At 56.7% G+C, this 22955-nt stretch overlaps 11 protein-coding genes across 11 annotated transcripts; 7 read left to right on the top strand and 4 right to left on the bottom strand.

The window, feature by feature from the left end:
• Positions 1 to 189: 189 nt before the first annotated feature.
• Positions 190 to 1404, bottom strand: F5144DRAFT_545729 (Fe-S cluster assembly protein DRE2; the record flags this gene model as incomplete). Its single annotated transcript, XM_066787378.1, has 4 exons — positions 190 to 237; positions 298 to 511; positions 560 to 918; positions 1036 to 1404. The coding sequence occupies 4 exons, from the start codon at positions 1402 to 1404 to the stop codon at positions 190 to 192; spliced, it is 990 nt and encodes a 329-aa protein (XP_066647270.1).
• A 1855-nt stretch (positions 1405 to 3259) lies between these two features.
• On the top strand, positions 3260 to 4421 carry F5144DRAFT_610441 (uncharacterized protein). Its single transcript, XM_066791659.1, has 4 exons — positions 3260 to 3470; positions 3572 to 3638; positions 3701 to 3857; positions 3916 to 4421. Coding segments are annotated over exons 2-4 (390 nt in total). The 5' UTR covers positions 3260 to 3470; positions 3572 to 3637; the 3' UTR covers positions 4148 to 4421.
• F5144DRAFT_619131 (uncharacterized protein) lies at positions 4422 to 7737 on the bottom strand (the record flags this gene model as incomplete). The annotated part of the gene is made up of 6 exons (XM_066791958.1): positions 4422 to 5178; positions 5500 to 5604; positions 5660 to 5730; positions 5785 to 5966; positions 6343 to 7487; positions 7720 to 7737. 6 exons carry the CDS (start codon positions 7735 to 7737, stop codon positions 4495 to 4497), a joined length of 2205 nt encoding a protein of 734 aa, XP_066647268.1. The 3' UTR covers positions 4422 to 4494.
• Positions 7738 to 7927: 190 nt separating this feature from the next.
• Positions 7928 to 9249, top strand: F5144DRAFT_610439 (uncharacterized protein). The gene is made up of 2 exons (XM_066791658.1): positions 7928 to 8557; positions 8685 to 9249. The coding sequence occupies exons 1-2, from the start codon at positions 8096 to 8098 to the stop codon at positions 9120 to 9122; spliced, it is 900 nt and encodes a 299-aa protein (XP_066647267.1). The 5' UTR covers positions 7928 to 8095; the 3' UTR covers positions 9123 to 9249.
• An 86-nt stretch (positions 9250 to 9335) lies between these two features.
• Positions 9336 to 10449, bottom strand: F5144DRAFT_590910 (Pex19 protein family-domain-containing protein; the record flags this gene model as incomplete). Its single annotated transcript, XM_066790205.1, has 4 exons — positions 9336 to 9434; positions 9487 to 10119; positions 10154 to 10239; positions 10296 to 10449. The coding sequence occupies 4 exons, from the start codon at positions 10447 to 10449 to the stop codon at positions 9336 to 9338; spliced, it is 972 nt and encodes a 323-aa protein (XP_066647266.1).
• Positions 10450 to 11097: 648 nt separating this feature from the next.
• On the top strand, positions 11098 to 12334 carry F5144DRAFT_144841 (ubiquitin-conjugating enzyme/RWD-like protein). The gene is made up of 4 exons (XM_066782420.1): positions 11098 to 11533; positions 11606 to 11766; positions 11834 to 11857; positions 11930 to 12334. Exons 1-4 carry the CDS (start codon positions 11499 to 11501, stop codon positions 12181 to 12183), a joined length of 474 nt encoding a protein of 157 aa, XP_066647265.1. The 5' UTR covers positions 11098 to 11498; the 3' UTR covers positions 12184 to 12334.
• Positions 12335 to 13398: 1064 nt separating this feature from the next.
• Positions 13399 to 15926, top strand: F5144DRAFT_643241 (uncharacterized protein; the record flags this gene model as incomplete). Its single annotated transcript, XM_066792812.1, has 10 exons — positions 13399 to 13424; positions 13586 to 13636; positions 13709 to 13734; positions 13814 to 13840; positions 13917 to 13952; positions 14017 to 14165; positions 14243 to 15238; positions 15294 to 15577; positions 15635 to 15739; positions 15803 to 15926. The coding sequence occupies 10 exons, from the start codon at positions 13399 to 13401 to the stop codon at positions 15840 to 15842; spliced, it is 1740 nt and encodes a 579-aa protein (XP_066647264.1). The 3' UTR covers positions 15843 to 15926.
• Positions 15927 to 16507: 581 nt separating this feature from the next.
• Positions 16508 to 18259, top strand: F5144DRAFT_619128 (outer mitochondrial membrane protein porin). Its single transcript, XM_066791957.1, has 6 exons — positions 16508 to 16743; positions 16870 to 16992; positions 17060 to 17090; positions 17286 to 17788; positions 17847 to 17966; positions 18028 to 18259. Exons 1-6 carry the CDS (start codon positions 16699 to 16701, stop codon positions 18055 to 18057), a joined length of 852 nt encoding a protein of 283 aa, XP_066647263.1. The 5' UTR covers positions 16508 to 16698; the 3' UTR covers positions 18058 to 18259.
• F5144DRAFT_627693 (uncharacterized protein) lies at positions 18260 to 19689 on the bottom strand. Its single transcript, XM_066792305.1, has 2 exons — positions 19285 to 19689; positions 18260 to 19214 (listed from the first exon to the last, which is right to left on the bottom strand). Exons 1-2 carry the CDS (start codon positions 19482 to 19484, stop codon positions 18332 to 18334), a joined length of 1083 nt encoding a protein of 360 aa, XP_066647262.1. The 5' UTR covers positions 19485 to 19689; the 3' UTR covers positions 18260 to 18331.
• Positions 19690 to 19734: 45 nt separating this feature from the next.
• On the top strand, positions 19735 to 21656 carry F5144DRAFT_564638 (methionine aminopeptidase 2-like protein). The gene is made up of 4 exons (XM_066788433.1): positions 19735 to 19887; positions 19941 to 21079; positions 21131 to 21217; positions 21268 to 21656. The coding sequence occupies exons 1-4, from the start codon at positions 19842 to 19844 to the stop codon at positions 21322 to 21324; spliced, it is 1329 nt and encodes a 442-aa protein (XP_066647261.1). The 5' UTR covers positions 19735 to 19841; the 3' UTR covers positions 21325 to 21656.
• A 605-nt stretch (positions 21657 to 22261) lies between these two features.
• Positions 22262 to 22867, top strand: F5144DRAFT_482545 (PRELI-like family-domain-containing protein; the record flags this gene model as incomplete). The annotated part of the gene is made up of 1 exon (XM_066785342.1): positions 22262 to 22867. One exon carries the CDS (start codon positions 22262 to 22264, stop codon positions 22865 to 22867), a length of 606 nt encoding a protein of 201 aa, XP_066647260.1.
• Between the last annotated feature and the right edge of the window lie 88 nt (positions 22868 to 22955).

Genomic DNA, 22955 nt, shown 5'->3' with positions numbered 1-22955 from the left:
AACTAGAACGTCAAAAATCTAAAGGTATCAAATCATTTTCCCTGACAATCAACATCGGTTGAACGCATCCTCCAACTCGACGCCGATAGAAGCGAAGCTAACAAAGCTGCTTCTTACTCGATCATCGTTAAACCCATGGCGTGTCTAATAACCACAGCGTTTCATATCCTTCGCATCATGGTCGTCTTCTTACAACTGGATAGCGTTGTTCGCGATCTTGACCTGCTCGCCGGGTTTCTGCTCAAACGCGTTAGCTCTAGTTCACATGAAAAGCAGGACGATTCAAGATAGACGTACGAATGCTGGCAGGCCAATGTAGGGGCAGTCGGAGCAGCGGAAGGCGTCGCCTAGGTAGCAGCTGCCGCAGGACCCTGTCTTGCCCTGGACAGTAAAGTCGAGCTCGTTCAGGTCCTCTGACTTGAGCTTTAGCGTGTTGAGGTCGGTGTCTGCCTTGGCGCGGCGCGCCTTGTCCTCGGCCTCCATTCTCGAAGCGAGACCGCATGTGCTGGAACTATTAGTAACCTAGGTGGGCTTAGGGAGGTAGTTCAAGAAAGCTTACCAGTCCTTGCACGCCCGCCTCTTCTTCCCCGGCTGCGGCTGGCACTCAGGGGGCTGCTGAATCGGGCGCCACATGTCCTCCTCCGTGAGCAGCGTCTCTTCATCAATCACATCCTCATCATCCTCCACATCCAAATCCAAATCGTCGCTAAAGTCCACGAACCCAACCCCCGCCGGCGCCGCAGCAGCAGCAGCCACAACCGGGGGAACCATCCCCACCTCCTCCTTCTTCCCCGCCGAAGTCGCCGTGGCCATCTTCACAGTCCCAACCGCCGGCCCCGCCGAACTCACAGCAGTAGCCCCAGCAGCCTTCTTCTTCCCAAACCGCAACGGCACGGCCTCCTCCTCCGCATACTCCGGCTTCACAAACCCACCCACCGCACCATCCCCCGCAACCAACCCCGCCAAAACCGCCTCCCTCCCCACCCTCTTATCCCCCAAAAACTCCCCCCCCTCCCCCCCCTTCTCCTCACTCACCACCCTCCCCCCCGCCCTCACCGCCGGCACCAACCGCGCCCACACAGCCCGATCCGCCAGCAGCGCCGCGGCCTCAACGCGCCGCGCGCCGTCGGGGTCGGTCAGCACGAGGACCAGGTCGTAGCTCGCCGCGGGGAGGGTGACGAGACCGGCGGCGAGGCGGTCCAGCATTTGGAGGTCGGTGGTCGCGCGTGGGTAGGTGGTGGTGAAGAGGGTGGCGAGGCGGGCTTCGCCGTGGGTTGCGAGGGTGGGCGGGGCGAGGAGGAGGGTTCGTTGCGCATTTTTGGGGGGGGTTGTGGTTGTGGTGGTGGTGGTGGTGGTGGTTGTGGGGGGGTGGAAATCGGGGGTTAGGTCGAGGCCGGGGGCCATTTTGATGGATGGTTGACGGGTTGGCGGTTCGGCGATGATGGATGTGGTAGTGGTGATGGTTGGATCGAGGGATGTGGTTGGGAAAAGTTGAGGTGATGCGATGGTGTTGGGTATGGCGTGGGTTTGGTCGGGGATTTGTGGTTTGTTATCGGTTTGGGGGAGGGGTGAAAGCGCGATAAGATTGGTAATGGGGAGAATTTCCGTGGAGTTGCTCACTTTACAGCGGAGATACAGTTGTCACCCAATCGTTGTATTACCAAGCATCGCCACCGTTTAGCACAGTGCGATGCTTCTTGACGCACACCACAGCAAACACAATGAGAAGCAATGTTTGTAGCCTTGTTTTCTTCCGTGCCAGGAATTGATTGCTCTGAATTGGAGCTGGCCGGGCTACGAATTCTGGGAATAGCCAGAAATACTGGCTCGCCAAATATGCATACCTTCAACGATCCCATACGGCCACTGTCATGTTCGATACATACAGTGCCCTGCAGTTCGTGATGGTATGTATTCATTACGGCATTGGCCGATATCGGCCGCCAATGTTCTAGGCTGGTCAATCCCTCAAGATCCAGCGTAGGCATGAAATGGGCAAAGTGAACTATGACGCCTTCACCTCTTCAGACCACTCTACTGTGTAATACAATCCACTGACTCTCGCTGAACGCCACATTGTCCAATGTGGGTCGATTTGCTCGGGCTTTTCCCGCCGAGCAATGCCGAGACACGCCGTGAGGTCACGAGATCAGCTCTTTTCCAGTGTTGACTTTCACTGTTTACTCCCTAGGATAGGCAAGATGCGTGCAACCATAAAACATTGATTGGAAATAAGCATCGCTTCATACTGTTGACAACTTGACAGCTTGACCAACACCGAAGGAGACAAGACTACAGCTCCCTGAGACACACAACCTGAAATCGAGAGGTTGCATCGGAACTAACCATCGACCCTTGGGCTTGGCGGCTGGTCCCAGGTGCGGCCTGCTCCGCCGAGTCATTGGGATGACTGTTTGATAGGCCCCTGGGTGCCTGGACAAGTCTGGAAGATGGGATGACGAATCCAGGTCCAGGAAAGCTAGTTAATCGTCTCGAAAGCGGAAGGCCGAGAACTCAATGGATGCAACGCGTCTCAAAACATACCTTTTATTCGTAGGCAGTCAGTCAGTGTGTAACAGCTTCATTCCTGGATCAACAGACCCCTTCGCTTCAATCACTTGTGGCCCTCATGATGACGATAGAAGATTCCAGCGCATGCACAACAGACAAGATGGAATGCCAATCCGGGACCAAGTCGGCTAAGGCGCTAACCCACAATAGCATGGTGTCACGCTACCCCGCAATATGGCTCGGCACCCTGGCCAGACCAGAATCCCCTGGGAATTAGGTGGAGAAGCTGATGTCACACTGGTTTTGGGCATTCGATTCTCCCAACGGGTGAGGAAACAGCCCGTTGAGGTACGCAAAGCATTAAGTGACAGGCGCAGCAGATACGATCTTCAAAGGGCCTCAATTGACAAGTGGGAAGCATGCAACTCCTACTATGGGTAAATTGGATGATTTGATAAACAAGATGTTCAGTTTCGAGGCCCGTCACGGTTACAGATTGGGGAATTGAGTGACTGTTGCCAGGGTCCTGTTGAAAGTCGGCCCAGACTCGTACTTCCATTGTACCCGCTAACACCATATCACGCGACTCCCTCAACGCCTCCTTGCGTGCCACTACCTGCCCCGCCGCTGCGGTTTCCCGCCTCTACCCCCCTTGTTCTTGCCCTTTGGAGCTGCTCGCCTGATCAATGCGAGATATGACTGGTTGATGCCAAGTAACCCATTGGGACGTTGCCCGATCCCCAATGCCTCTTAAAGGCCGGAAGCTCCCATCTTCTGCCTCATATGATTTCCCTCAAGTGTTCAGACCATTGAGAACCCATCAACCATCGGGTACCCTATCGATTTCTTCCATCCCAAATCTATCGCTGGGATATCAGACTAGCCCTGTGACATCACTTAGGCTACGAGTCCCCAATTTTCGACTTTCCTCTCTGTGAAATCAACTGCTTTCTGAAACTGTAAGTTTATCCTGCCCCAAGCCGTGACCCCTCGTTGCTCGAGCACCTACCCGGCCTGCAAACCCCGCATCATCTGTACGACACTGACCTCGCCCCAACAGGCGTACTCCAAGCAACCAACACCAACCCCTTTCTACTTTCCCATCGGCTATATTACATCTATCAAGAGTAAGACCCAGCCTTTCCGGTCTCTGAGACATCACAACAGCTAACTAACACGCGGGTTTCAGTGACTCGTTCTCACAAGTTCGGTGACAAGGACCATGCCGGCCTGGCGGACGGCACTGTCCTGCCGCATGAAACCCTGCCCAAGTTCTTCGCCAAAAACGGCTTCGCTGATGCCGACCCCAAAAAGACCAAGAAGAATGGCGGCGGTCGAGCCAACTGGTAAGTCTGACTGAACGGCCCTCCAATATCACTTGCCATTCACTCATACACCTCACAGGGGCAACGTTGGTGACGAGGTGGTGGACGAAGACTTCAATTTCCACAATGCCCGCCGCCGCTCCAATAGCAGTAGCTTGTCGAGCAACATCGATAACCTCAAGACCAAGTTCGAGGTGAACGAGCCGGAGCCCGTCTTCGAAGAGAACATGGGTCCCGAGGACGAGGACAAGACCGAGACCCCGTCGAGCGGCTCTAGCGTCGACGACAACAAGTCTCACAGGGAGATGTAAGAGTAGGAGGAGAGCGGATTCTTTTGGTGGAGTGAGGAAGTCACCTGCAAATATGCATTGCGGGAACCCATCATCTTGGCGGAAGGCGTTTCTTGCTGGCGCGATCTAGCTCGGGGGCTGCCTTCTATTTGACTTACCACACGACGTTGTGTTCATGCTTCGGGATAGCACGCGATGACGCGGTCGGCATACCGCATTGTACTATATAGTCTCAACTATTTTCACGGACGCAGTCCGATATTCTAACAAACGATGCCCACGAAAGTTTTGATAGAAGTGACTGTGACTGTGTTACAATTATTCTACTCTCTAACAAGACTTGATCACCCTTTTTACTTCCCATACCATCACACTGACCTCGCCCCCCACCCATCAAGCACCACCCTCGCCGGCTTAAACGTCGACCCCTCCACCTTAATCATCCCAATCCTCAACCACGACCCTCCCATCCGCACCACAACCGACTCCCTATCCCGATCCACCCAATACTTCGACGTGACACTCTCCGCCTCCCACGTCAACCCCTCCCCAGCCTTCCTCGCCTCCCTCGTCAGCGGAAGCGCCGTCTTCTGCACCCACACCACCACCCCATCACCATCCCAGTTAACTCCCCTCTTAGACCCGACCCCACCCTTACCCTTACCCTTACCACTACTACTTGCAGAAGTAGATTTAGACTTAAAGCCACCAGGAGGAACCCTCCAATCGGGAGGCGGCCCTTCCACGACCGACAGGTCGGCTAGGATCGCCCGCTTCTCGCCCCCGCCCCCGCCCCCGGTGCTGCTTCGTCCGAGGTGCGTCCAGAGTGAGCCGAGCACGGCCGCTCGCCGCACGACCTCACCCGCGCCGTGGGCTGTCCAGAGGAGTTGTTTGTCTTGGGAGGTGATTTTGGGGGCGTGGAGGAGTTTTGGTTGTTGGGGGGATTGGGGGGTGGGGTTTGGTGGTGGTGCCGTTGTTGTTGTCGTTGTCGTGGTTGCTGCTGGTGGTGGTGTTGTCGTTGGGCACGGTTCGTGCGGCGGGACGTGCAGGCCCTCGTGGAGGGTGCGGACGAGCATGTCGGCACCGAGCGGGGCGAGCAGGTCGTGGAGCTGGGCGGGGGTGCAGTTGGGAGGGATGGGGATGCCGGGTTGGGGGGTTTGGAGGAGCGGGACACCCTCGTCGAAGGCGTGCGGGGAGAGGGTCTGGATGGTGATGCCGGTGTGTGTGCGCCCGGCGAGGAGGGCGTGGTGGATTGGGGCGGGGCCGCGGAGGCTTTTTGTGAGAGGGGGGTTAGGGGCGGTTTTCTAGGAGGGCTTGGGAGAAAGGGGCGAAGAGGGATGGATGACTTACTCCGGGAGGAGGGAAGGGTGGACGTTGAGACCGCCGTATTTGGAGGCGTGGATGAGGCGGGGAGGGACGAAGAGGCCGAAGGAGACGGCTACGATGAGGTTGATGGAGTCGCCGTCTGGTTTGGGCATCTGTTGGTCTCTGTCAATCAATGATAGGGGTAACGGAGGAGTTGAAGAGACTTACATCCCAACCTGTGAATGTGTCTCGCACATGAATGGGGAGACTGAGCTGCTCTGCGAGCCCACGCAGAGGAACTATCGCCATGTTAAAAACACAATGCGTGGAGTTACTATAGATATATTCCTTACCTTCTCTGATCACCTTATACCCCCTTCCCGTTGGCTTACTTGGCCTGACGACGACATCGATGGACTGGATGAGGTTGGTATTGTGCTTGTGCTCATTGTGCAGAGCTTTCAGCGACGCGCAACTGAACTCGTCTGAGCCGCAAAAAAGAATCCTTAAGGGGTCGGACTTCTTGAAAGCTGTGCTATATGATTGTTGCCATGGTCGCAGTCTCACAGTTGACCGCAGCGAAGACCTCACCAGTGGTGAAAGAAGCATTTCAGTTTTGGATGAGAGGCAGAACTGCCGCTTGAAACCACCCAATTGGGAAATTAAGACCGGACTTCCATCAAATAGCGTGATACAACAAGGACGCCAACGTCGAGGCCGGTCAATTGAAGGATCCGGCAAGTCAGGCTTTCGTGTTGGAGACTGAGTCTTGAAGTGGGAGCCCGCCAAGACTCAATCAAGCGATGGCAGATTCCCATTCCCATGGACCCACTTTTCTAACATGGAGCATAGAGCTTCACCCATTATCCCCTGCCCCTTTCACCACCTCCCATCGGTAGGCAACTGCCCACCGCCCATCAAGCTCAACATCCCAAGCAGGCGGCTCAATAGCAACCATCGTTCCAGGGGCAACTTGATTCCTGTTCCCCGTTCCCCCCACCCCTCCCAGTCCCTCGATACTCCCCTCCCCAGCCAGGATCACTCTCACACTGACATCTTGCTCTAATCCATCTTCAGCCCTTCCATCCACCACCTTCCCAGAAACCAACGTCATGCCCGGGCCACCGCGTGCAACCTCGCTCACTACCACCTTCGCCGCACCGGCAGCAGGTGTAAAACTAAGAGAAGAAGAAGTAGCTTTTACCTCCCCCTCGCCGTCAACACCACCCTTCACATCTACCAGCCAGTCACGCAGCTCTGCGGCTAGCCCACCTGGGAGATACTTTGCTCCTCGGCGTTGTGGCGAAAAAATATCCGCCGACAGGTAGGTATCGGGATGGAGTGTGAATTTATCTGGCGGCTCAGTGAGTTTAAAGCGTGGTCCTGCCCGGACGGTGGGTTTCGTATTAGTGCGTTTGGGGGTCTCGGAGTCTGCTGCCTCGGCGTCGTTTTCCATGTCATCAAGCTCTGATTCCTGTCCGTCTCCAGTTTGGGGAGAGTGCTGGTGTGTCGGGGAAGAGGGGATGGACTGAGTGGGTGAGATATTTGGGCCATCGTCTTCATCGACATCGACCTCGACCTCGTAGTCCTCCTCGTCCACATCCGAATAATAAGACACAATGCGGTCGCCCGGTGCGTCTGGTAGGGAGCCGAGGTCGGTGCCCTGTGAATGCTGCGAGCTCACTAATGGGTCTGCCTCGGGCTCGGATGAGGCTATGGATATTCGTCTGCGCTTAGGAGGCCGCCCCTCCCCTGGCTCCTCAGGAGAGAGTGACGACTGTGGTACGAGGGAGGAGTCAATTTCGATGGATTCAGGGAGTGAATCGCGGCTAATTGGTAAGCCGGATGGTAATCCATCTTCAGGGGATATGGGTGAGCTGTCATCGATTATATCCTGGGTCGAGCGATTCCTGGGCACTTTGGTTTTGATGACTAGCGCGGGTGTAGCAAAGGTGGCCCCCGTCTGGGTGGAGGACGGTCTCGGCGTAGAAGCCGCAAATCGTGGAGTGGCATGAAACTGGCTTGATCCCCTGAATGGTTGATTTGGGGTTTGGCTCTGCTGTTGCTGAGTGCTTGGCTTTTTTGAGATCAAGAACCGGGAAGGAGCAGGTGTCTGGGTTGTCTGTCGTTAATGATGAGCTGAAGAAATAGGGACTTCGCACGTACTGCAGGCGGGAGCCCCATTTCACATGGAAAAGAAAAAAGAACAAGTCGGATGCCTGTTGTGAGAATTACAAACCTTATTTTCACGCGATATACGATGAGAGCTCTTGCGTAAGGATACAAACCCTCAAGCAGGCAGCCATGCTCAGTACAGTGTTGTGACACCCTAACCCTAACCCGTTCCAGACAGGGAACCCTGTTTGTTCCAGCTGTTAGCGCATTTCAAAATTACGAGATGTCTTCTCAAAATTACACGACTGGTCTGTGCGCCCCTATTGTCATTAAACAATATTGGCCGCGTGTGACTGCGCTTCCGAGCGCGTGCCGCGTGCAGGGGTCTCGCGTCCTCCGGCATTGACATCCTACATTATCCCACCAGAGAGTCTCCCACTTCGCCGCACTCCAACAATGGTTTGACCAACTCCACCAACAAGTCAATTTTCTCCACCATTTCTCAGTGAGGAACCTCAATCTCACAATCAACCGAGTTCAACCACAACAATGTTCGCGGCCATGCCTCAAACCCCGCCACGATTTGGTTTCGGCCGTCCCGGTCAAGGGCACCACCAAAATCACCGGCCGGCTTTCCCATCGCCTCTTTCCTCTTCCCCAGTTCGAGCCGCCTCATTATCACCACCGCCGTTCCAAAATCAACAGCAAACAGTCTCGCAGCCACTCTCGCCATGCAACCCCAACGTCCTCAACACCCTCCCGCGACACACACAGTCCTCCCCGACCCAGGGTGGCCAAATATTCTACCCCAGCCCCACCCACAACGAAAATCACAACGCGAACAGCAGCAGTAACAGCAAACTATTTCGCTTTGCCTCACGGAACCCGCGTCCTAACCCGGTTGTTAAACGGCGCGAGGACGCTCAGGAGGGCCGTCGCCGTTTATTTTTCCAAAACGTGCGGCAACGGCAGGAGGACAAGCGGTGGGAAAGGCGCGGTGGCGAGGACGAGGTTCGTTTCCCACCTATTCGTCTTTTCCCCCATACTTTTCTTCCTTGACGTCACCCCTACCCCTACCTCGATCGAATAACTCTACGATTATCACATATCGAGATCAATAACTAACCCGCCAACCCAGATCCTCAAACTTGAATGGTGGCGCCTCACGCGCGAGCGTAACCAGGCCAAGGCCGCCGAGGCAGCACAGTACTTCAGCGGTATGGACGCGGACCTCGCAGCTCAAGAGGAGGAGGAGTTGCGGATGCTAGCGCAGCAGCAGCAGCAGTATCTACAGTATGAACGGGATCAACAGCAGTACCAACAGCAGTATCAGCCGCAGCGAGGATATGCGGACCGCGACATGGACGCAATGATGGCCGATGTTATTGGGCAGCAGGAGGAGGCTGAGCTGGAGGCGCTCGTTTCGGACTTGGAGAGGAAGAGGGAATCGGCGCATTTTTCGGACGACGAGGATTATGACGGGCTGTTTATGGATCTGATCCAGCAGCAACAGCAGCGGCAAGACGGTGACGCGGGAATGGGGACGAGCTGGTCGCAAGATGTGGAGATGACTTGATATCCAACCTAGGTAAAAGTGGGATATCCAGTTTTTGGCTGTAGGGATATTGTGTACACATTAGTTGGCGTTCGGGAGGTCATCTGGTAGATGGGGCGTTTTGGGAGATTATTGCATTGAGTTCAGGTATTAGAATTCAATTTGGCTTCAGCGCTATGCATTTTATCCTGAATAACTGCGGTGTCTTGCTCATCATCACGGGCCCAAGCGACACTATTGGGGGTTGCACGACTCGTCTGGCATATTGAATGCGTCCTGGGCCGAGGGCATGTCCCCGACAAGGTCTGGTGGCGGCGAGCCCGAGGCTTGCATCTGTGGCCATGGTTAGGGCGGTACTAAAGGAACGGAGATATGGCTGGCTCACCTGTTGCATTCGATCGACAATGTATTCCCGGTGTGCTTTGTGGGAGTCCGCATAGCCTGGCTCCTCAAACTTAAGGACTATCTCCTTGACTAACGTCTGCTGCTCTTTGTACCGTTTGAGGTCCTCTGCCGACGTTTTCTCGCTGTTCTTCTCGAGCCACTCGGGAAACTTGTCATGCAGCTCCTTCATGGGTTCGTAAAGAATCTCTTTCGTTGTGAGTTGGTCCATCATGCCCATGAGCATCTTGGAGAACTCCTCCTCGCCACCTTCGCCACCGTCGACCCCGGCGCCCTGCATTTGCTTCATTAATTCGGCGAGGAGGTCCTCGGTGCCTTCGGCCGAGGCCGCAGCTGTTGCTTGGTCACCCGAGGTCTGCATGCGCTCCATCGTACGTCGGATAGTGTCTTGAAAGGAAGAGTCCGCGTTGGCAGGGCCTGCGGTCGAAGAGCTGCCGCCGGCGGTCGGTGGGGTTGGGTTTGTTGAGGTGTTGTCTGCGCTCGCTGATGCCGAAGCCCCGAGCTCCTTGAATATGGTTTCGAACTGGGCTTGCATCTCCGCCGAATCTCCCAACCCCCCGAGTAGATCTGCCATGCCGGCCTGAAGTTGCTTCGCAAACTCTTCATCTAGACCCTCCTCCCCCTCCCCCCCCCTCCTGTGTGTCAGCGACCACGGCAGCGGGTGGCTTCGTTGGCCCTGGAGGAACCTCGGCCTTTGTCGGTTCGGCCTTCGCGGCTGAGAAGTCGTCGAGCATATCTAATCAAGGTGGTTAGGCCACATGCTCCTATCTTGCGCGCTCGGCGGACGCCTACCGTCAAGATCGTCGAGATCATCCTCGTCCGGGTCGGGGACATCGTCCACATCTTCTACTGTCGCTGCGTGGGGCTGTTCCGTCTTCGGCACGGCGGGCGCATTACTCTCTACCTCCTTGAGAGGAGCGCCGATATCCCCAGCAGCTGAAGCCATAGTAGCGAGGCGTTGAAATCGTGGAGGGTGTGGGCTGTGAGGGGGCGATAAAGGAGCGTGTGTGTACCGAGGTAGAAACCCCACGTTGGAGATATTTGGAAAGAAGGGTCGCAATAAAATTGGGGTAAGCGAAACGCAGCGTAACGGGCTAGAACTACATGTTTCTGGAGAGAAGGTGGCATCCCTCTCCTCGGGATTTGCATGTGTCAAAGCCACTGCCCCACCACCGAGGGTCGGCCGGCTCATGTCTCTTTCGTCCCGCTCCCGGGATCTGGGGGCCTTGTTAAGCCGATATATTCCTCCTTATACAGAGTCGGAAAGCCTTATTCGTCCGGTCTCATGTTACAAGCAAATAGTATTCCCCCATATATCCTTTCTACCAGATACCATGTACCTACCTGGGTGTGTACCCCGGGCACTGCCAGGTTGGGAGAACCTCGGCAGGGTTGTGTGTTTCACCAGATGCATAACCATCAAAGTCCCCGACGACACTACCTTTTACATATTCTGGAGTACGTAATCCCATAGAACCCAGCAATCTCACTCCTTGGCTACCTATTTCTTTTCAGTACTTCGTGCCTGGCATAAGTAAGGGTTTAAAAGTAGCCTGGGGATTCCATCTCATGTAAGCACCCCACATTCAAATCCCATTGCCCCACACTCAAGCCCCCCACCTTGGACCGAGCTGGGCCCTTCTCCGCCTTCTGTTTTGGGACCGAGAAAGGCAGCCAGCCCGGTCCGTGCGGACCTTAGAATTTCGGCCATCAATGTGAATGAACCCTTGCAAATCTACCATTTGCACGCACTCAACGCGCATCCATCGCCCGTGCTTCCCGTTCCAGGGTTTGCACTTCTGACCTCTCCCAGTGCGTCTTCTCAACCCGCGAGAAAACAGCATTGTCATCTGTTTATCACTCCTACATCAACCCATCTTCCCACGCCTCAGACAACGCATTCGAGTTGTCATCCATCTCCGTCTCTACGCCTCTGCGGTACTCATTCATCGAAGCACGCTTTGCAAAAATCGAGAATCCGTAGTACTAGACAAAATGTCGTTGTGCCAGAATCGTTTGCAGGAGGAGCGGTACGTTAGCGGCTGCCGCCCATGTTAACACGATCCCGCGACAGCCTCACTAACCCGCCCTCCACGCTGTAGGAAGCAGTGGCGCAAGGACCATCCGTTTGGCTTCTACGCCCGGCCCCAGAAGAACTCCCAGGGTGTACTTGACCTCAAGATTTGGGAATGTGGGATTCCTGGCAAGGAGAAGACCATCTGGGAGGGCGGCCTGTTCAAGCTGGTGGTAACATTTCCTGATGGTACGCGAACCCTTCCCCCCGTTTTACTAAAAGCCATGACAACCGCTAACCGCTCGATCCCCTGCAGAATATCCCACGAAGCCCCCCAAGTGTAAGTTGGTCTAGCTGTTGCGCGCCTCGCGATCACCTCAGTCACACAGCTAACATACGCCCCTCTGCGCAGGCAAGTTCGTACCGCCGCTGTTCCACCCCAACGTCTATCCCTCCGGTACGGTTTGCCTTTCGATCTTGAACGAGGAGGAAGCGTGGAAGCCGGCGATTACGATTAAACAAATCCTCCTTGGTGTCCAGGACCTCCTCGACGACCCCAACCCGGAGTCCCCGGCTCAGGCGGAGGCGTACAACATGTTCAAGCGGGACCGTGTGCAGTACGAGAGGCGCATCAAGCAGATCGTGCGGGAGAACGCCGCGCCGTAGAAGGCTGAGCGGGTCAACCGTTCGCTCGGCGCCGATGGGATGAGGATAGGAATGGGGGTTCTGATTACGGAGTTAAGGGATACCAATGGCGGTCGGTGATACAGCACTCGGAGTTCAGACGGCAAGATTTATCGGGATGGTTTCCAACTGCAAGTTACGAATGTTTGGCTTGGGTTGGGCCGGGTTGGGGGGACCGAAGGGATACTGTGCATGGTTGTGCAACATCAGGAGTTCCAGGGTACATGCACAGCCCATTCCATTACGGAACCTGCCAGGCTGGCTCCCATAGGGAAGAAAAATTATGGATATCGTCGGCCCCGTGACATGCACCCCGAGATGCAATGGTGTTAATGGACTCTGCCGTCTTGCGTCGCATTCGCCCCGCGCGGGCTTCAGCTCTGGCCCATCAACTGATTGGCTAGACCCCCACTATGGAGTTGCGGGATCTCACGCCTCCAAGATACTCCCGGTTGGCGATTCCAGCTTCACAACATGCAGTCTCCGACGCCTCTCTCATATCCCTCTCCACGGGCACAGTGCCTCGCGTGGGCTCGTTGTCGTCTTACAGATTTTGTCGTCGAACCGCCCATGCCTCCCGTCTCTCTTATCAGGCCTTGTTTTAGGTAATGGCTTGAGTGGGACTCAAGCCCGGATTGGTGGGCCAATCAACACCACACCCGACATCGGCCAGGGACTGTGACTCTCCGGTTGTCCTTTGCTGGAGCTCTGTCCCCAGCTCGGCGGGCCAACTTGCTCACACTGATTGACAACGGGCGGTGGACACGGCTGGGCGGCCGGGTTCTGGGACCGGGACCCTTAGTCAACTAGCTAAAATTTGCGGTTGTCTGGGGGTCCCGGGGGCGAGACAGCGGATGTATCGAAAGTAGCCGAATTTGGACACCACACAATTTTCCGAGGAGGCGTGTGACTCTTCTGTTCTTGACTTTTGTCCACCTTTCACCTCCCCGACTTATCCCACCCGGCTTGCTTGTGGTTTCTCTCTTGTACGAACAACTCCCCACGTCCACTTCTCCCTACCCATCGTTCTCTGCCACCCATTGCAGCTCCCCCCGCGCCGCTGAGCACCAACATAAAGGCTCGTCTGCTCACTGACATTGATACCCAGGCTCCGCTCCTCAACGCCGGCGATTCCTCCTCAGGTCCCAATTCCATAACCGCCTTGACGAAACAAGTCCTTAGAAGGCAACCTTCAGGATGTGTGGCATCTTCGCTTGTCACAAGTGAGTTGTCCCTCTCATATTTACCGTTTCTGTCGCGTGGCTTTGCGCCGTGCCCCTTGGATGGAGGGGTAGTTTTGCCCCGCTATCGCGCTCTGCCTGCCGAGTCGTTATCGCGACAACATTTTTCGCAAAGGAGCGCATCCGCTAACTTTTGCCAACAGCCACCCTGATGTGGCCAAATTCAAGTCTACGGCTTTGAAGCTCTCCAAGGCGTATGCTCTCCTCGAGAATTGAACCTCAGACCTGTAACTGGAACGGCGCAATTGACCCTGCTTATCTCGCAGCATCCGGCATCGTGGACCTGATTGGAGTGCGTTGCCCCTTTCCTCCCGATTCTTGAGTCACACGAGATAAACAAGTTGAGCTAACACATGCCTGTGCGATCATAGGCGGCAATGTCACCTGCCACAACACGAGTATGCATTGCGCCCCTTGGCGAAGAAGCGCCAATTTTACTCAATTCGAGACAGCGCTGACATGACGCACTCACAGTTCTGTGCCATGAACGGCTCAGCATCGTTGGCGTTGGTAGGTTTGAGAATAGGTCTTATCCGAGCATTTGGTATTGAGAGCAACGTCTGACAGAAAACAGAGAGCGGAGCGCAGCCACTTACCAATGCTGATGAGAGCATCGTCCTCGCCGTCAATGGCGAGATCTACAACCACCGTCTTATCCGCAAGGGATTGAAGCAACCCTACCACTTCAAGACCGCTTCCGATTGCGAGGTTATCATTCCTTTGGTGAGTGCGCCGGGCGGAAGGAGGCATATCTTGCCGGAGGAACAATACGAGGCTCACCCGTGCTGACCTGTCGGTAGTACATGGAATACGGCCTCGACGCGCCCAAGCACCTCGACGGCATGTTCTCTTTCGTCCTGTACGACAAGAAGCTAGACCGTACTATCGCCGCCCGCGACCCCATCGGTATCACCACCCTATACCAGGGCTGGTCCTCCCAACAACCTGGCACCGTTTACTTTGCCTCCGAGCTAAAGTCCCTACACCCCGTGTGCGACAAGATCGAGTCGTTCCCGCCGGGACACATCTACGACAGCTCGACGGGCGAGTGGACCCGGTATTTCCAACCGTCATGGTGGGATGGCGAGAAGGTCCCGGAGAACCCCCGGGATTTGAAGCTGCTGCGGGAGACGCTCGAGAAGTCGGTCAGGAAACGCCTCATGGCTGAGGTTCCGTACGGTGTCTTGCTGTCGGGTGGTCTGGATTCTAGCTTGGTCGCGTCGATTGCGCAGCGGGAAACCCTCAGGTTGAGGAAGCTGGCCGAAGCGGCTAACGGCAGCGCCACCGAGCAGACGGGTGATGCGGACAGGGGCGAGGGGCTCGTCGGTATTGACGACGACAACAAGCTGTCGACGATGACCTTCCTTCCGCAGCTCAACTCCTTTTCCATCGGCCTTCCCGGCTCGCCCGACAACAAGGCGGCGCTCGAGGTGGCCAAGTTCCTCGGAACTAAGCATCACGTCATGACCTTCACCATCGACGACGGTCTTAACGCGCTCTCGGACGTCATCTACCACCTCGAGACGTACGACGTCACCACCATCCGCGCCTCGACACCCATGTACCTGCTCTCGCGCAAGATCAAGGCGATGGGCATCAAGATGGTGCTCAGTGGCGAGGGCAGCGACGAGATCTTTGGCGGCTACCTCTACTTCCACGGCGCGCCTGACAAGGCCGCCTTCCACGAGGAGTGCGTCCGCCGGGTGAAGAACCTGCACCTGGCCGATTGCCTGCGCGCCAACAAGTCGACCTCGGCCTGGGGTCTGGAGGCCCGCGTGCCATTCCTGGATAAGGAGGTAAGCAGATTGCGGACGCCTAACCCCTTTTTTTCCAAACTGACAACTCGATTAGTTCCTCGAGGTGTCCATGAACATCGATCCCCAGGAGAAGATGATCACGGACGAGAAGCTCGAAAAGTGGTACCTCCGCAAGGCCTTCGACACCACCGACGAGCCCGAGACGGAGCCCTACCTGCCCGAGAAGATCCTCTGGCGCCAAAAGGAGCAGTTCTCAGACGGCGTCGGCTACGGGTGGATCGACGCCCTCAAGGACCACGCCGAGATCCACGTCACCGACGAGATGATGAAGAACCCCAAGCCCGAGTGGGGCTCTGACATCCCGGATACCAAGGAGGCGTACGTTTACCCTGTGGTCACTATGGTGTGGTGTGATGGGTGCTGACAGCGGAATAGGTACTGGTACCGCACCATGTTCGACGAGCACTTCCCGCCGTCGTGCGCCTCGACCGTCATGCGCTGGACTCCCAAGTGGTCGAAGCAGACCGACCCCAGCGGCAGGTGAGTGCAGTCTTGTCTGGGAGTGTCGGTTATGAGAGTTGCTGGCTGACTATTTTTTCACAGGGCGATCGCCATCCATCAAGCCAAGTATGAGGATGCTTGAAGCTGACCAATTATGGCATATCTGTACATAGAAACTTTTGGGTAACTGGTTTGGTTCTTAGGTCAGCTATTGTGAATACAGGACTGGTTCAAAAGTTGGGTAAAAGTTGATGTGCCTCGTCTTGTGCATTTGCCGTTTGCGTTGCCGGTAATGGTGCTTCTCCTTCGTCAAGGTGTCTCTCTCTTGCATCCTTGAAGTCTTAACTGTGGAGGAAGCCTTTCGGTGAAGAGTAGGTGAGTAGGTAGACAGGTCACCGGCCTCGAGCCAATCCAATTCGTTGCCGAGATGCAATGACTTAGATAGCGTTTATTCCCGAGCGGTGCCTGAACGGTGCCTGAGTGGTGCCCTGAGTGCCTTGGTGGTGTCCTGGGTGGTGCCTGAGTGGTACTCCGCTTGGTACTCCGCCTGGAAACAAACATATTTCCCAAGGATGTGAGAGATATGATGATCAAATTTTGGTGAATTCCCTGGCTGAATATACTTATCACATATGAACGATGTGATGAGGATGAGCTTCTCCTTTAGGGAGCAAGTCTACTTCCGAGGTCTCACAGTCATTGTTCGGGGGTTAGGGTCCCAGAATTCACCACAACTCGCCCCTCGCCCACGTGGTTTCAGAACACCTGGTCGCCAATGGCCGCCGCCGGAGCTCTGCATGGACGACTGTTGCCGAACCGCCAATCACAGCGCTTAGAGAAATTTCTCGTAACATCGTGGGGCACTTCCGGCACCTCCCACCCCCAACAATTCCCTAGTGACAACAACGGACCTAAATCACCGATTGTGCTCATCTTCCTCCGAAGCATCCTCTACCACAAACACATTCACACCCACTCTATACCCAACAATCGCAACCATGTCTGTTCCGTCTTTCCAGGATATCGCCAAAGCGGCGAACGATGTACGTGCGATGCAACTCCGAGAAACTTAGCTGCGGGCGCGCGCGGTGGCTTGCGGCGAAGCGGCATTTCTCGAGAGCTTGCCCAACAATGGCGCGCAAGACATATGGCTAACTCTGCGCTTCCAGCTCCTCAACAAGGATTTCTACCACCTCTCTGCTGGCACCCTCGAGGTGAAGAGCAACACCCCCAACAATGTCGCCTTCAAGGTCACTGGCAAGAGCAGCCATGACAATGCCACCAGCGGCACGGTACGTACAACCCCACTCGGGGCCTGAAGGTTGATCGCGATGCTGATTAGTGCTTGGTGGTCTCTAGATCGAGGGCAAATACGTTGACAAGTCCAATGGTAAATGCATATGTTTATTCAACAACGCCCAAGCCGAATATGCGACTGGTTGGGTCCAAGGATCGGTTCCGTCCGGCTGGGACATCCAGCTGGGTCCTATCTGCGGACCGACTTTGTACCAGCGCCCCGTCTAGTGGAAGGTGGCGCTCAACGCGTGGGAGCCGACACAGGTGCTAACGCAATGGACACGCGCAGGCTTGACGCTCACTCAGACCTGGAACACCGCCAACTCCCTGGAGACCAAGGTCGAGATGGCCGACAACCTCACTAAGGGCCTCAAGGCTGAGGGTGTTTTCGCCTTCCTCCCGGCCACCCAGGCTCGTGGTGCCAAGTTCAACCTGCACTTCAAGCAGCCCAACTTCCACGGCCGTGCCTTCGTCGACCTGCTTAAGGGCCCCACCGCCAACATCGACGCCATCGTCGGCCACGAGGGTTTCCTCGCTGGTGCCTCGGCTGGTTATGACGTCCAGAAGGCCAAGGTCACCAGCTACAGCGCCGCCGTCGGCTACCAGGCCCTGACCTACAGCGCCGCCATCACGGCCACCGACAACCTCAGCGTCTTCGCCGCCAGCTACTACCACAAGGTCAACAGCCAGGTCGAGGCCGGCTCCAAGGCTACCTGGAACTCCAAGAGCGGCAACACTGTCGGCCTCGAGGTCGCCGCCAAGTACCGCCTCGACCCCGTCTCTTTCGTCAAGGTGCGTTTTCTCGTCCCGCGCCTCAACAGGTGGTGTATGATGCTAACCGTTTAAACAGGCCAAGATCAACGACCGTGGCGTCGCTGCCCTTGCATACAACGTCCTCCTCCGTGAGGGCGTCACCCTCGGTGTTGGCGCTTCCTTTGATACCCAGAAGCTCGACCAGGCCACCCACAAGGTGAGATCCACGCCAGCTCGGCGCAACAACCCTCTAAGTAACGATGCTAACTCGAAACCAGGTCGGCACGAGCTTCACCTTTGAGTCGTAAGCTGTTAGCGCTAGATAGGGTGGCGTTTGGCGCTGCGTCGGGAATGAGCTTCGCGGTCTGAGCTCCGGGATGGTCGCGGTTGGTTGGGCACGGCCCAGTAGCCATGTATCAATTTACTCAGCGTGCATGATTGCGACGTGTTGTACTGTACGGTAGACTTCTCGGTAGCGCATATGCAAATTGCGAGCGATGGATGGTCCATTTGATTCCCCGCAGCGTAGGCAACCTTGTAAATGTATGGTAATCGTACAACTTGGTTGTAATATGGGATACATCACCTCCCCCTTTCCTTCTCCCTTTGCTTGCTATTATTCGCATTCTCTTTTTCCCTCTCCCCGGCCTTCGACGAGCCATTCCCACTCCCGCTCCCAGACGCACCCGCGCGATTGCTCCTCCACCCGTTTACCACAAACGGCCCCAGCACCACAATCGCCAGAATGGCCGCCACCCCGAGGAAGCTCACTGTCGTCGACGCCTCGGGCTGGTCGATATTCACCCCTTTCTCCCTCGCCCGCCGGTGCGCCCGCCGCTCGTCCCCCCTCCGCTGCGCCCGCTCGTGCGCCTCATGATCAAAATGCGGCACGTCGTCCCGGTGCCCGTACGGGTCCTGCCCGGGCCCCATCCCGCCCCGACCAGACCCCATCCCACCACCACCCTGAGGCGGAGGCGGCGGCGGCGGCGGCGGTCCCGCACCCACCCCCGACCCGCCCCCCGTCCCGGGCCCATTCCCAGCCCCAGCCCCGGCTCCCGCATACCGGTGACCCTGGCCTGCATCCGTGCCAAACCCCGACCCCGCACCCGCGGCTCCCGTACTCTCCTCATGCGCCGCGCGCCTCTTGGCCCCATGCGCGCCCCACCCCCCACTGCGATAAAAGCTCGGCGGCGGGCCCTGGTAGGTGCCGCGGCGGCGGCTCAAGCCCGAGGCCGGGCGGCCCCCCGCGGGACCCGTGCTGTGGTAGGAGGCGCCGGGCGCGCCGGGGGGGCGTTGGTGTTGGTGTTGGTGGTGGTTGTGGTTGTGGTGGCGGTCGTAGCGGGCGCGCTTGTCCGCGTGGCTGAGGACGGCGTACGCTTCGCTGATGCGCATGAAGCGGGTGGGGGCGTGCGGGTCGGTGGGGTTGTGGTCGGGGTGGTGCCGTTTGGAGAGGTGGTAGAAGGATCTGAGGGGGGGGGAAGGGGGTTAGTAAGGGTGATGGGTAGGGCTATAGGAGGGGAGGGAGGGGGTGTTACTTTTTTATTTCCGCGGGGGAGGCGGTCGGGTGGACGTTGAGGGTCTCATAGTGATTGACGCTACTGGCGGCGTTGGTCTCAAGGCGGAGGGTGCGCGAGGCGTGGAAGAAGCGATGGCAGCTCCATGCTGCCGCTGTTGTTGCTGGCGCTGGTAATTGGGCGGTCAGGACCGCGCTGGTGGTAGTAAAGCGGAGTGGCATGCCGCATCCTAATGGCTGCTCACATGGTTCAGAGAGGTGTGAGATGGAGAGCCGTTAAGGGAGCCGAGGTTGGAATTTGCCTCGACACCTGCTGTTGTTGCTCGCGTGCAGTGTGGCCCACTTTCGAGCTTCGTGACGAAATGGGTGAACGAGGATGAGCGAGGGGTGGATTGTTGCCAAGGCCGCTCAGCACCGTTCCGGCGTGGCGAGAAATCGTTTCCGTTAATTACCAAATTTACAGCGCCCCAGTGCCCCGCGTGCAGCTTCAAAAAGTAATGGTGGGGTCAAGCTCCATCAGATAACGTTGGCTCAACCCTGCGGATTCTTCGGTTCGTTAGCAACCTTCCGAACCCCAAAATGGCTGCTCAAGCTCCTCCCACAGACGAGCTCAGCAAGCTGAGCGGTACGTCTTAATGATATCTAATCGAATGCCCAGTGATTGCTGACCACGCACAGTCGAAGACGCCGGCAACAAACCCAAGCCGGATGCGGCTGCGGCTAGCAATGGCAACCTAAATCATGACGAGGACGACTCCGAGGACGACGCAGAAGACGCCTCTGCTCCCGCGGCCGGCGGGGCCAAGAAGAAGAAGAAGAGAAAGCCGAGAAAGAAGAAGAAGAACCCTACGCAGCAGTCCGACCCCCCGCGGGTGCTGATTTCGCAGCTATTCCCAGACAAGCAGTATCCCAAGGGCGAGGAGGTCGAATACCTGAACGAGAACAGCTACCGCACGACCAACGAGGAGAAGCGCCACCTTGACAACATGAAGAGCGAGTTCCTCAACGACTACCGCCACGCCGCCGAGGCCCATCGCCAGGTGCGGCAGTGGGCGGCAAAGAATATCAAGCCCGGCCAGTCGCTGACCGACATTGCCAATGGCATTGAGGACTCGGTTCGCGCTCTTGTCGGCCACCAGGGCCTGGAGGAGGGCGATGCTCTGATTGCCGGGATGGGCTTCCCCACAGGATTGAGCATCAACCACTGCGCAGCGCACTACACGCCCAACGCGGGCAACAAAATGATCCTGCAGCAAGACGACGTGATGAAGATTGATTTCGGCGTCCAAGTGAATGGTAATATTGTCGACAGCGCTTTCACCATGGCCTTCAACCCCCGGTACGACCCGCTTCTAGAGGCCGTAAAGGCCGCCACCAACGCGGGCATCAAGGAGGCCGGCATCGACGTGAGGCTGGGTGAGATCGGAGGGGTGATTCAAGAAGTCATGGAGAGCTACGAGGTGGAGATTGACGGCACAACCTACCCGGTCAAGCCGATCCGCAACCTGAACGGACACACCATTCTCCCGTACAACATCCATGGCGGGAAGAGCGTACCGATCGTGAAGAGCAACGACACCACCAAGATGGAGGAGGGCGATGTGTTTGCCATTGAGACCTTCGGCAGCACGGGCGGCGGCCATGTGATCGAGGATGGCGAGGTATCGCACTACGCTAAGCGTACCGATGCGCCCAAGGTCGACCTTCGTCTGAGCTCGGCCAAGTCGCTCCTGAGCGTCATTAACAAGAATTTTGGCACCCTGCCGTGGTGCAGGCGATACTTGGACCGCCTTGGCCAAGAGAAGTATCTGCTCGGGGTAAGTTGCGGCGGTCTTGCTAGGCGAGTGTGTGTATGCTGATTGTTGTAGTTGAATAATCTTGTCTCGAACGGTATCGTCGAGGCATATCCGCCGCTGGTGGATAAGAAGGGCTCATACACGGCCCAGTTTGAGCATGTGAGTAACCAACATCGGCTTCAAGGAGAGCCCTCGGCTAACTTTTGCAGACCATCCTCATCCGACCGACCGTAAAGGAGGTCATCAGCCGTGGAGATGACTTTTAGCGAATTGTTTAAATAAGAGTCGGGTTCGTAACCGTTTCGCCCAGTGTTGGCGGCGGGAATCTGTGCATATGCGCATGGCCATCTTGGGCATGTAGATACAGGTTCTACTGTTGGGTTAGGTGGTCGGGTACCTAGGTATTCTCCGCATACGGAACCACAATCAGGGACCGAACCCGACACCGCTAGTCCGCCACAGTGCCAGACCGCTTGTCAAGGGTTCGGACTGTGATGAAATGAAATCAAGGTGCTTGGATGTTCAGATTAAATCCCCGTAACTCCCCTGTGCCTGGAACACCGTCCCAAGTCGCGGGGAACAATCGGTGTTTCCGGTGTTTCCAGTTGTTTCAATGACGCACTGGTTCCAGACGGTGACGGGCGACGGAGTCAATCGCAATGGCGAAAAGGCGTCCCCGAACCCCGTTTCGCCAACGGTCAAGAAGACCCGCTCGCTGATTGGGTTGGCTCGGTGGCGTTCCAGACCCGTCCGCAAGTTGTCCGAGAATTTTTCATGATACCCATGCTATTACCGTTTTTGGATAGGTAAGCGAGCCTGGCTATGGACAGGGGTTGCCACTCGCCATTCCGATAAGATTTCGCGCTGGCAGTCGCCAAAATTTATACAAAAGGACTCACAGCCGAAGCCCCTCTTGCGGGCTGTTGGAATCTACCATTTTTGCATGTGCCGCAACTTCCACACTCACTTTCTTACCTAAGAAACGCCCCAAAATCCTATCAACAACCTACTCGACAACGCGAAGGCCGATTGTCGAACTGCGAACTGCTTTATTGCAATCGCTTGACTTGCACACGGCAAACTTCTGAATTGCCGATCTCTCCGTGTCCCCCCCTGGGCACGCGACCGCAACCGGAGTCCTCGGGCGAGCGGCCCAAGGTCCACCAAAGGTCGTCGACATCAGGCGAACAGACACAGGAGAAAATGAAGGTCTTTTCCAACTCGGAAACATTCAACTACTCCTGGGAGGAAGTATCGACCGCCAACTGGCGGAAGTACTGCCCATGGAACCAAAAATCAACCCATGTGGTCGCCGTCGACACCGTCAGCCGGTCAGTCGACCCCGAGACGGGCATTCTGCGGACAGAGCGCCTCATCACCTGCAAGCAAACAGCGCCGGACTGGCTCAAGAGCCTGCTGGGCGGCTGCATCGACGAGTCGCAGGTGTTTGAGACGTCGTACGTCGACCCGCGCAGCAAGACGGTGACCATGGTCTCGGCCAACCTCACGATGAGCAACCTCATCAACGTGCAGGAGACGGTCGTCTACCGTCCGCTCAACGACCACCAGACGTCCTTCGAGCAGTCGGCACAGATCACGGCGCTCTGCGGCGGCTGGCAGCGCATTAAGAACCGCATCGAGGACACCCTCGTCAAGCGCTTCCACGAGAACGCCATCAAGGGCAAGGAGGGCTTCGAGGCCGTCCTCGCCATGAGCCGCCGTGTCTTCGCCGAGGAGCGCGAACGTGAGCGGATGATGCTCATCCAGTCGCAAGCCAGCAACATCCGGTTAGCGGCGGTCGCTGCATGACGTGGCAGCGAGGAGCGCCCAACCGCGCCCCACCGTTTTAACGACGACGCCAACACCGAGCATGGCTCCAGTGGTATTGAATACCAAT

This window comes from Chaetomium tenue (assembly GCF_020726465.1).
Source record: "Chaetomium tenue strain MPI-SDFR-AT-0079 chromosome Unknown F5144scaffold_2, whole genome shotgun sequence".
Lineage (NCBI taxonomy): Eukaryota > Fungi > Ascomycota > Sordariomycetes > Sordariales > Chaetomiaceae > Chaetomium > Chaetomium tenue.
This window is presented reverse-complemented; position numbering and strand designations above follow the sequence as displayed.